The sequence below is a fragment of the Ipomoea triloba genome, chromosome 10 (genome assembly GCF_003576645.1).
Source record: "Ipomoea triloba cultivar NCNSP0323 chromosome 10, ASM357664v1".
Lineage (NCBI taxonomy): Eukaryota > Viridiplantae > Streptophyta > Magnoliopsida > Solanales > Convolvulaceae > Ipomoea > Ipomoea triloba.
Genome location: NC_044925.1, coordinates 22484798 through 22497045, shown reverse-complemented (window position 1 = coordinate 22497045; position 12248 = coordinate 22484798). Strand labels below are relative to the sequence as shown.

At 33.6% G+C, this 12248-nt stretch overlaps 1 protein-coding gene and 1 long non-coding RNA gene across 2 annotated transcripts; one reads left to right on the top strand and one right to left on the bottom strand.

The window, feature by feature from the left end:
- Positions 1–424: 424 nt before the first annotated feature.
- Positions 425–6415, bottom strand: LOC116032532 (endoglucanase 6). The gene is made up of 9 exons (XM_031275135.1): positions 6060–6415; positions 5742–5954; positions 5261–5461; positions 3402–3491; positions 2936–3100; positions 2387–2671; positions 1478–1826; positions 1304–1387; positions 425–1222 (listed from the first exon to the last, which is right to left on the bottom strand). The coding sequence occupies exons 1-9, from the start codon at positions 6252–6254 to the stop codon at positions 924–926; spliced, it is 1881 nt and encodes a 626-aa protein (XP_031130995.1). The 5' UTR covers positions 6255–6415; the 3' UTR covers positions 425–923.
- On the top strand, positions 6162–6696 carry LOC116032533. The gene is made up of 2 exons (XR_004100762.1): positions 6162–6275; positions 6371–6696. It is a non-coding gene; the product is annotated as an uncharacterized LOC116032533 (long non-coding RNA).
- The last annotated feature ends 5552 nt before the right edge of the window (positions 6697–12248 follow it).

Genomic DNA, 12248 nt, shown 5'->3' with positions numbered 1-12248 from the left:
TTTTTTTTTTTTTTTTTTTTTTTTTTTTTTTTTTTGGCTTTTGCTTTTGCTGTGGCATAATGAGTTCATTTTATATTTATAATTCTCATTTTGTTTTCCGTAACATTTATTGGCTATGACTTGAAAATATTTTGTATATATTAAGGGATGGATTTTTCTATTGTTTAAACTTATAATTCATCTGAATTATTGATAAGTAATATAATGTAAAGAAAATGGAAAAAGTTACTATAAAATTGAAACATATGCTCTATCTTAACTAAAATTCTGAGCTGATAGTTCATAACAGATTAACTCTGATACTAAATTAAAACATATGTTCTATCTCAATTAAAAGTAAGCTAATAGTTGGATCATATATTTAAGTTTATATATTTCGGAGTATATTATATGCTCAACATACAGGACAGAGATTCACTGGTGCTGAAAATCTTGTTCAAAATATATTCATATTTATATTGAAAGTTGGAAATGTTGTAAAGTTTACAACATCACAAGTACATATATAAAACATGAAGCAAAGGTAGAAGTATTCTCTCAGGTACAAGGAAACCAAAGACTTGGGGTGCTGTTGGGAAGTCAAATTCTTTCCACTTCTCAGCACTCTTTTCTGTCTCTCTCTCAGTTCTATACTGTCATCACTGATGAAGTGGAGAAGAAAGAGGATGAGCCCTCATTTTAACTCTGTCCCTTCACTCCTTTCTTCTCAAAGCTTCATTCTTTATTAACACTAGCTTCACCTAAACCCCCTCGCTAAGATCGCGAACCACCCAGAAAACCAGAGAATTACAGCATGTAAAAAAAAAAAACACACACACACACACACAACCTGGGCTGCACCAATGTACACCTGCACAGTTTCTTACACTAAAATCAGAGATAGAAGCGTGCTGAGCGTTTTGTTTCTTTTCCTTCATTGCCTTTTAGACCAGATTGTAGGCTGATACCGAGACTTGAGCAGGAGAAGCAGCATGGATGTACACGAATTCGAGGCTCTTCCCAGCAGCCAGAGATTTCTGCCATTTTGGTAAGGCATAGGAGTTGCCATACTTGGAAAGACCCCAGAGAGGACCATAGAGTTTGGATATTGAGAGCTTCAAATCCTTGAGGCTCTTGGCAGACTTGTTGGTCACAATTGCTGAGTATCTGTGGTATGTTTTGCCTTTAGAAACCCATGACTTTGTCACCCTCTGTGCAACCCCAATCTCAGCCGACGAGGAAACTGCAAAACACACAAGTTTTCTCCATAACTACACCCCTAAACCGCCTCTTTTATAAGCTCAAGAACCACTAGAAACAATACCTGGTGCAGGAGTTACTATTGGCGGTGAAATTGGACTTGGTTTCGCTTCTGGAGCTGGCTTAGGTTGAGGATGGGGAACGGGAGCTACACGAGAAAGCAAGTCTTGTTACAGCTAAAACCGGTTTTTTTTTTTTTATTGAATCTTTAACAACAATGGTTTTGGCGAAAACAAACCTGCAAGGAGCTGGTTATATCCACTATGACCAGCATGTAGTCTAGCCAAGACACCAATGAATGGAGCATTGTTGTAAGTAGCAGGCTCTGTCTGCTCATAGTTGTCTCTTTGATCGGCAAAGTTGTCGTAGGCATCAGGCCCTCCGACGAGAGCACCAACAAGCAGATTGGGATCGCTCGCCTTCCTGCCATACCACGTGGCATAGCCTCCTCGGCAGGTAACAAAGGTAGGATCAACCTTGATGGAGACAATGGAGGAGGCTCTATGGTGAATTTGCTTGGGGTAGTTGTTCCCATATCCCACCATGTAACTTGTCGCCCTCGGGTTGTCCCCGAGAATATAGTCCACCTTAAACATCACAGACAATTCAGAACACATCAAAATTGAAACATAGTTCACAGATATCCTAAAACAAAACTTGAACTATTTGGGGTCATTCCAGTCAAGTTGGTCAGACTATTATTGGTCCACACAGCTGTGTAGACCATACTATCAAATAATGTACATTTAGTACACAATTAATGTACTTTTAATATATTAAAAATGTACATTGTATTCATGAAAAGTACATTATTTTGTATAATGTACATTCAGTACACGAATAATGTACTTTTAATATATTACCAATGTACTTTTTGTTATGGTCCACACAACACTGTCTGGACCATAATTTGCCCGACTTGGTAGCCACAATATTACAAGTTTGACTCCGACCTATTGGCCTTTTTATTTTAAACCTATTAGCTATGGGTAACCCATTGTCAGCTAGGGTCACAGGGCAACCTTCTTGGTTTGACCTGATTATGAGTAATCTAAGCTGGTTTACTTGTTTGTGTTTATTTGTGGATAGACACCCTCGGGTAATGGTTGTGGGCAAAATAAAAAATAAAAAAATTGAAGCATCATACCTGTGATTGAGCAAAGGAGAGAAGTGCAGAAGGGGGAACATAGCCAGAAGAACACTTGAGAGACTTGCCAGCAGAGGAGAGATAGTCGGAGTATGCAGTGAGGAGGAAGGAGGCGCTGGTAACAAACTGCATATTGTTCCATCTCTGCCGGAAAATGAGGCCTCCGGGAGTCCTCTGAACATTCCGGCTACCCTTTCCAAGGCAGGAGCACATGAAGTACTCTGCCTTCTGCTGATACTTCTCCAACACTGCCGCATGCCGCCCAGCATTCCCACGCATTAGGATCTGCCATTACCCAACACAAAACCCCAACTCTCACATTAAACCACACACTACCAAGTCCACCTTGTATCGTGGATCCTAATCTAAAACAACATTCAGATTATGTACACATAATATATTATGTACTATTGGCTAACAGAATCTGTACCAAATACGCTACTTGGAGGTAACAGATTATGTGTCTCTGAATGTACATAATATCATTTTGGCCCAGAGTACATAATGCTAGGAACTGGTCCATGGAATAAGAATTGATGATTGTATTACCTTAGCAACAAGAGTTTGGACTCCAGCATATTTAACATCCCACCCAAACTCAGTCATGGCCCACCCAGTTCCTCCAAGTGCAGCTCCATTCTCACCCAAGTAGTTCAAGTAGTACTCATTATTTGATGCTTCGTACAACCACGCAGCTGCCCATAGCAATTCATCCTACACAATTTCAATTCATCAAATTAGTAACAAAAAAAAAAAAACATTCAGTTCATGAAATAAGTCTGGTGAGATTGCGTCATCGTAGAACGTGTAATATTTTTCAGTTAAAATGTAATATTTTTAATGAATGCATATAAATTATTACATTTTAACTAAAACGTGCTACACGTCTCACGTTAAACGATTTCACACAAGACTGGTTCTCAAATGTGTAAAAATCGAAAATTTTATTATACTCAAGTGATTAAAAGTGAAATTGTAGTTGGTATATAGTGTGTGGGGTAAGAGTAAAAATTACCATGTAACCGCTAACGGATCGGTAGTACTTTTGTGCGACGGTGATGCTGCTGTCATATTTGCCCCTGTATTTGTCTGCAAACTCAAATAACTGCAAACATGGACACATTTAAGAAACCAAGGTTAGTTTCATAATAAAGTATAAGTTCAGGGGGTAAATTTAAGAGAAAGACAAAGTGAGGGTGCAAAAACAAAGATGTGTGCTTTGTCCAGTTGTACGGTGCAACTCCTCTGACAGGAGTGACAGCATATGTCTGTGATTAAAGCATCATGTGCAAATTTCATGTAGAGGGACGATTACGATTCGGTGGATCTCATACCATAAATAAATAAATAAATATATATATATATATATATATATATGCTACCGATACAAAAAAAAAGAAAATACCAAAAATTATCACTATGATAATATATATATTTTTAAGTACTACTGACTCTGTTATTGTAGTAGCACTTATCTACTGGAACATACAAAGAGTCAATATTATATTTATTGAGACTTGAACCCACCTCCTTCCATATGGGTGTGCAATCTGGTGCCACGTTACTGTACCACAAAGTCTTGGCATATGATAATATATAATTAGTGTTTAATTAATAAATGTATTTTTTTTTATAATGTGCGTTGGTGTAAGTCAATTTATGATAACTAATGAATAAAAAGAACTTTTTGTACGTGTTGATATTTGTTATAAATCATATCAGTTAATTTAATATTTAATATAAAAATTAACCAAAATACCAAATTTTAGAGAAATTTTTAAATGTATATCATATTCTTTCTATCATATTTTACCTATTTTTTTATTATTTAATAGTCAAATTATTTCCTTTTTTTATTTTTAAAATTAATTTTAATCAAATTAAACTCATAAAATAAGATACTGGATTAGTGGTAGAAGCAAAATTGAACTCAAAAAACTGTGACAGTATAGACAAGTGACATGTAGCTTCTTACTGACACAAAATTACTTTTTTAAAAGAATTTTTTTTGTATGTTGTGTGCAGTGTGACAGTGCTTCGTTTGGATGTACATTTCTTGGGATTGTAATATATTAGTCCGTATTTATAATTATTATTATGTGGAAAAAGTAATTTGTCTTTTCTTTTGTTGTACACAAAGAAATAAATCTGGGAAGTTGTAGTTATGAGGGTCTTATTAATGGCGTAGAAGAACGCCACAACAAACCTACACCGACAATACTAACTGCCTAACTCCACTCTATCCTACGCTCTCTCAACTGTGCCGCTAACATGCACCATCTTTTATATTTTAATTACTACCCCTTAAAAATACAAACTATATTAGTACAAAATTAAATATTTACATTTTGAATACAATTGACTCTATTACATTGTAGTATATGTTCATCTATACTTTCTTAATCTGTTGAAACACAAAGAGTCAATTTATCTCTCCACTTAGACTCAATCTCATGACCTCCTATATAGGAGAGTCACTACATGCCATCTGAGCACAATGTGCTTGGCAATTAAATATCTATGTTAAATCTCGATTGAGTTTTATTCTTAGAATTGCACTCTAATCTTTTTCAACTACTTCCTTGAATGTACGTTTTTGGGTGAAGCAATTTGTCATTGTCCTGTGACCCGATAAATGACTACAATGAGATATCACTATATCAGTCTAAGTTGTCTATAACTGACTGACTAGAGCAAGTGCTATTTTAAATGTATAAAAATTTATCCCTTTCAACTTTTAAGCGATTCAAACATTTCTCACTTTACGGAGCACTTTATGGGTAACGGTTTTAATTTTGACATGACTATTATGAAGCTTTAAAATGTACGTGGAATGTAAAGCGCATGAATCGAGGTTGAAAAAGTTGGACGGACCTGATAGGCATGTTTGAGTAACTCGTTGGAATAGGAAGGGTTGTAGCGGCGGAAGACGATGGACGCGGCGGCCATGGCGGCGGCGGTCTCGCCGGCGAGGTCGGATCCAGGGTGGCTGGGGTCGATCTTGTAGGCGGTTCTCGAAGTGGTCATATCTTCCGGCCTTTGCCAACAATAATGGTCAGTGTTCCCATCCCCCACCTGTTCAACAACACAGTAAAATTAATTAACACTCCATTGTATATTACCTTAAGAACTCCAACTATTCCATTGAAAATGACAGACAAAAATGTCGAAACAGAACATTAGTCCAAATCAAACATTAATTGGCGCTTGTCAGATTGACCTAAAACAGAGTATATATATTTATCCTCTGTTCAGCATTTTTTTTAGTACTATTTGCCCTTTCCACTTGGAAAAATCACTACAAGATCTTTTCTGTCCAGTGTTTAGTGTTTAGGATTTAGGGTTTAGTGTTTACCTCTCCATAAAGGACATCAGGTTGAGGGTGAGCTTTGATGAGATAATCAGTGCCCCACTTGACAGCATCCATGGCGTGGCTAAGCTCCCCACTGGCACCCATTTGCCGTCCATATTCTATGATGCTCCAGGACATCATGGTAACGGTGAACGCCATTGGGAGCCCAAATTTCACGTTGTCCCCAGCATCATAGTACCCTCCAATCAGATCCACCTGCCAACACACAAATGTCACAATTATTTCTCAGAAATTAAACCCAACGGAATTAAGAATTATATATATTCTAAGGGAGATCAATCAATTGAGCAAGGAACTCACCCCACTAGCTTTGCCATCAAGGAGCCCAGAATTTCCCCTCCATTGAACTCTCTGAGTATGGGGGAGATAACCAGATCTCTGAGCTTCATAGAACAAGAAACTCTTACTCAGAGCTTGAGCATAGTCATGGCCGCCCATTACCACACAAGGAAGAAGAAGAAGAAACCCCAACAACAAAAACACAATTCTCTCCATACTCAAAAGCAGATCTGTTCTGTAAGGCTATATATAGCACTATATGTATGTGTATATATATAATTATATATGAACAAAATGGCTAATGCTGCTTAATTGCCTGCTTTGTTTATCAGCTAAAACTTGTGATAAACTCCACAAAGAACAGAAAGAAAGGGAGAAAGAGAGAAAGAGGAGGCCGGGATTGAGGGAAGAAGATGGAGCTTGAGTTTACTATATATGGTGGAGGGAGTAGGATGGTGCCAATACAGCAGAATGGCAACTGATCTAACAAATTTCAAAATCTTTTAATATTTTATATGGATTAAATAAATTATGAGGTGTCTATAAGTGCCTTTTACACCATGTACATCTGTATATACTTTTGAGATTATACCTGGTACTGTAAAACTGGGAGCGGATAATACCAATTACTAGGATAGTATCACATTTAACGGCAAAACATGGATAAAGTTGTAATAACAAAAAATTAAAACATGGAGCGGATAATACCGATTACTATGATAGTGCCACATATAACGGTAAAACATGGACAAAGTTGTAGTGACAACAAATTAAAACCAGGAGCGTATAATACCGTTTACTATGATAATACCTTTTAAAATTGTAAAACATGGATAAAGTAGCAATGATAAACAATTTCACTGATATGACAATAAAATCCTTTTTATTCTTTTATTACCGTGAATTGGTTGATCTCCATCCACGTTAAAAAAAATGGATTTACATATTAATCAAATGCGAATCATATACTTTCACGTTAAATTATAAAACATTTTGGTAATATTTTTTTAATCTCTATAACTTAATTTCAAAATCAAATATAAAAGGTACTGATGTACTAATTGTGATTGTTTAAACTTTTCATAATGTAAAAATTTACTTTTGTTCCTAAGTTATAGGATAATCGTAAGATTTGTTCTTACTTGTTTTTTGTTTTCACTAGACCTAAGTTATAACTAACATTACAAATAAATTTCGTCCTTTTTTTCACAAAACATTTAGACCGAAATTTATACCGTCAGCTATAGCTTAAGGATAATAAGTGACCACGACGAATAAGTATGGACGAATCCTACAATTACATTATAACTTATGAACGAAAAGTACAATTTTTCCAGTATTTTATTTGAACAATATGAGTGCAATAAAGATGTTAAATGATTATTATAGCTATACAAGTTTATAAAAAGGATTAATTATGAAATTTGAGTTGAATCCAATATTGTGGATTATATTATTAGATTCAAAATTTGAAATAGAAGTGTAAGTGTGCAACGTAACTAAAAAAGTAGGAAATAATTGAATGTAGAGTATGAGGGGAGGGGGAAGAAGGGAACAGAGTCATGTGCGCTTCTGCTGGGAAGGGTCGGCGCTGATGAATTTTTATTTGATTTTGGACGGACAATTTTATTTGCCAACAAACTACAAATTATTACTTTAATCTATTCATGCTTAATCATGGATTAATTATTGTCAATTACATTTTACTATAACATTACATTTAGGAAAGTAAAAAGTAAAAACACCAACTATATTCATTAAAACTATACATTATATAAAGTAATCATGGTAATTTTAACCATTGAGTTACGTTATAAATTATAGATTATTTTTGCCTGTAATTAATATGAATTTGTAATAGTACCTCTAATTAGTCACCAACGATACGTATTTAGATGCCGTTATTTTAAACGAAAAATATATACATGTTTCTAACATGAGTTGTAATTAATGATAAATTAATAACTTTTGAATGTTGTAAATATTTCTTTCAATTATTAACGATTTTAGTTATCTCATTAAATACGTTAGACCTCACAAAACACTTTTTTCTCCATTTGAAATTGACTGAATTATCTATGAAAATAATCTCTAATGTGTATCTAGCTTGGTGGATGTTGTTTAGGTTTTTTATTGAATACAATCAAACTAAAAATACAAATTTGTATTTTTTTTTAATATTAAAATTGGTTAGATTTTCGTCCAAAATAATTACATCTAGTAAAATAAGGACTAAATACGTAATATTGTTGATTAATTATGATTACTATTGCAACTCCATGTTATCCAGCTAGAGATGAAAATTATACAAACTTTATAACTCAATAACTAATATTATATTTTTTGTATATATAAACAATAAATATATAATCTAAGAATCAATTTATATTTTAATTAGAACAAAAATAAATATTTTTTAAAATTTGATAAAGGGGACGAAAGAGAGGTAAAAGGTTAGAAGACGCAGGCAGAGGGTTGTCGGAAGAAAGTGTCAAAAACAAGTTTCAGAGGTGTATGTCTATTGTCTATTGTTTGTGATTTTGTCACCACTTTTGGTAATTTACCACACTGCCCAAATCCCTAACTTTTCTGCTCAGGTTATGTACTTTTAACCAACAATCTAAAATTAAAAAAATGAAAGGTCAAGAATCTACAAATTTATTTCCAGTTATAAAAATATTGTCTGATCTGTGACTATTAAATAATAAAATCATCCCAAAAAGTTCATTGAAATCACAATCAGATAAAATTTTGATCGCTGCAATAAGTATTATTCATAATTTGGTAACGTTATTACCATTCAAAATATGTGTAAAAAGACATGTAGGGATGCTCAGTTGGTCACATAGATTGATTCTGGAAGAAAGATCAAGAATCTAGTCTTACCATCCAAACAATAATAGGAACAATTTGGCAGTGTTTACTCAATGTGCACTCTCGGATAGTAACAATAATAAGTTTCTCTCGTCACTAAAAAAATATAATAAAAATATTTAAGGGATGATCGAGTGAGCGAATCATAGATAATATGAATTGTGGAGGAATTATTTCCCTAGTTACCGCCAAAAAAAATAATAATAGAGATTCCCAATAATTTTAATTTTCTTCTTTAAACTTACTTGTTTATCCTTCATAACAATACTGTTTTTTTTTAAGGGTGCGTTTGGTTCGCACATGGGAATCGGAATCGGAATGGGTATCAAATACTTGGTAATGGTAATGGGTTTTGGTGAAAGTATTTAACATGTTTGGTAAGTGGGTGGAATGGGAATGATTATTAATAGTTGAGGAAAAAAGGAGGAAGGGAGATGAAACCCTTATTTAATAATGGTATGGGTTTTGTCATTAATGAGGTATTCCAAACCCATAGTAGCATTCACAAAACCTATCAACCAAACACAAACAATCACTTTCATACCCATTCCTTATGCCTAAACCCACCAACCAAACACACCCTAAATGTTTGTCGACTGTTTATAAATTATCCAAGTAAAATAATAAGTAAATTTAGATGGGAATGTAGCATTATTATTGTTGTTGTTTTTTGAAAAAAGGATCAAATAAGGGTGTGTTTGGTTCGCACATGGGAATCGGAATCGGAATGTGTATCAAATACTTGGTAAGGGTAATGGGTTTTGGTGAAAGTATTTAGCATGTTTGGTAGTTGGGTGGAATGGGAATGAATATTAATAGTTGGGAAAGAAATGAAGAAGTGAAATGAAACCCTTATTTAATAAGGGTATGGGTTTTCCCATTAATGGGGTATTCCATACCCATAGTAGCATTCTCAAAACCTATCAACCAAACACTAGCAATCACTTTCATACCCATTCCCTATACCAAAACCCCCCAACCAAACACACCCTAAGTCTTTAAACTTTACTTGAAAAGTCAATTAAGCATCTAATTTTTTAAAATGTGCAATTACACTCTTTAACATGTTATATTAAAGTAATGAAGTTAAAAAATTGGTAAATGACATGATAATACATGTCATTAGGGTTTCGACATCAATTTTATCATTTTCGGCAACAATCCGACTACCAAAGAAGGCGATCAACTGGCTGCCTTCCCTGCAGACGGTGACCAGTTTGTCGCCTTCCATGGAAAAAGCGAACTGTTTGCCTTCTCCATGGCAGACGCCCTCTCATCTCAGAGAAGGCGACTAGTTTCGCTCTCTGGTAGGCGGCGATCGGCGACGATTCATCCATTGTCGGAGATATAAAATTGATGTTACAATCCTAATGATATGTAATAACAAGTCATTTATTGATTTTTTACTTTATTGCTTCAATATACCACATTAAAATGTGTAATTACACTTTAAAAAAAGTTTAGGGATTTAATTAACTTTTCAGATAAAATTTAGAGACTTATTTAATTATTTTTTTTAATAAGTCTCATCTTTCTTCCTCTTTCTTCGCGGTCTTGCCAACTCATCTACATCGCTGGCCTCATCATTACTGTTTTTTTGGCGATCCTCACCGTCGTACAAATTTCCGACGGCAAGAGCTAAAGGCGAGCACAGCAGCTCCACCACGATCTCCGCCGCAGATCCGGTGAAAATTCAACGTCGACGGCGAGTTTGCGGTTCTGACAATAATCACGGCCACCGGCAGCACCAGTCAAAGTTGTTTCCTCCTTTTCCGTGCTAAATATTCCATCTTCCTTCTAACTTATATCTGCCAAGTGCCAAGTGTCCTAACAGTGACACTGTGTCCTTTCTGCTAAATATTAACCCATAATGTTTTCTTTTTTATAATATAAATTTAGGGTAAATTACCACAAGGTCCCTCCAATTACAATTTTATCCATTAATCTTTTAATTATTAAATTTAGAGTCTATGATATACCAAAATTTCCATCATCAGACAGTTAAACATTTTTTTTTTTTGTTGACAATTTGTGTGAAACTGTGAGTATGTGATATGAGTCGAGTTGTAGACAATTGGATGTGTAACAATCACAATTTCAATTAAAAGTATTACAATATTTACCATAGTAATAATAATCAATTTTATCCTACATAATATCACAATTTAACATATAAGTATTACAATATATATCAAAGTAACGATTTATTTTCAATTCAAATTGATATTAAAATTTTTATAATAAGTATTACAATAATTTCTTTCATAAGTAACATTAAATATTACAATATTTATATTAGAATTACACTTTGTAAGCATCATAATTTCAGTTATAAGTATTACAATATTTATTATTAGTAATAATAATTTTACCCTGAATAGTATCAAAATTTCATATATAAATATTACAACATCTATTATAATTCTTATTTATTTTAAATTGGTATTATATTAAACTTTTTTTTTTGTAATAAGTATTATGATTTCTATCATAAATAACAAATAATTATCCTAAATTTGATTTGTCTCACGAATCACAATTTGTGAGACAGTATTACACCAGTGTGATTTATATTTTTTTTATTTTTACTTCCCTGTCGCATACGATAAAGTGATGAACTTTGATCAGAAAGTCCCAGAATTTTTATTTAATAAAAAAACGTGTAAAAAGAAACATAAATCCGTGACAATGCAATTTAAGATGCATCAATTATTGTCACGTACTAGTGTTTACGTGGGCACAATGCATTGGGCAAGAACACGAGTACACATGCAATGGACAGCACAAAAATGGGTTTTGTGTTTTGCATCTCATCATTAATCATGTGTTCTTTGGCATTTCTGTTATTCTTTTCCACCGTTATTTATCCTGATAATTTTTTAAAAAGAAAATAGTCTTATTATTGTGTGGGAAAAAAATGTAAATTATAGGGGTTTGGAACAAAATAATCAGGGATAGATCCAAACATCATGTCTGCAGGATGAATATACATTTTCAAAAGAGAGAGACAAAATGCTGTCCCATTATTTGGAAGAGTATTTGTTCATGCATGGATGGGCTTGATTATGGTGAGGAATGTATGTATAGAATACAATAATACATATATGTATTTTACTTTAAGGTTTTCTCGATAAAATAGGCAAAATGTTATTTTTCCTACTAAATTCACTATATAATATTCTCTCCCTAATGTGGTAATGTGACATTGATTAGCAAAGGAGATTTTTTTTTTCTTTTCTAATGTATGTGGTAATGTGACATTGATTAGCGAAGGAAAACCTTTTTTTTTTCTTTTTTTTTTTTTTTTTTTTTTTTTTTTTTTTTTTTTTTTTTTTT

Coding starts and splice junctions, on each gene's coding strand:
- LOC116032532 (XM_031275135.1), bottom strand. CDS start 6,254: ATGGAGAGAATTGTGTTTTTGTTGTTGGGGTTTCTTCTTCTTCTTCCT. Junction 5,462..5,741: donor CTGATGTCCTTTATGGAGAG/GTAAACACTAAA, acceptor GTTGTTGAACAG/GTGGGGGATGGGAACACTGA. Junction 1,388..1,477: donor ATATAACCAGCTCCTTGCAG/GTTTGTTTTCGC, acceptor TTTCTCGTGTAG/CTCCCGTTCCCCATCCTCAA.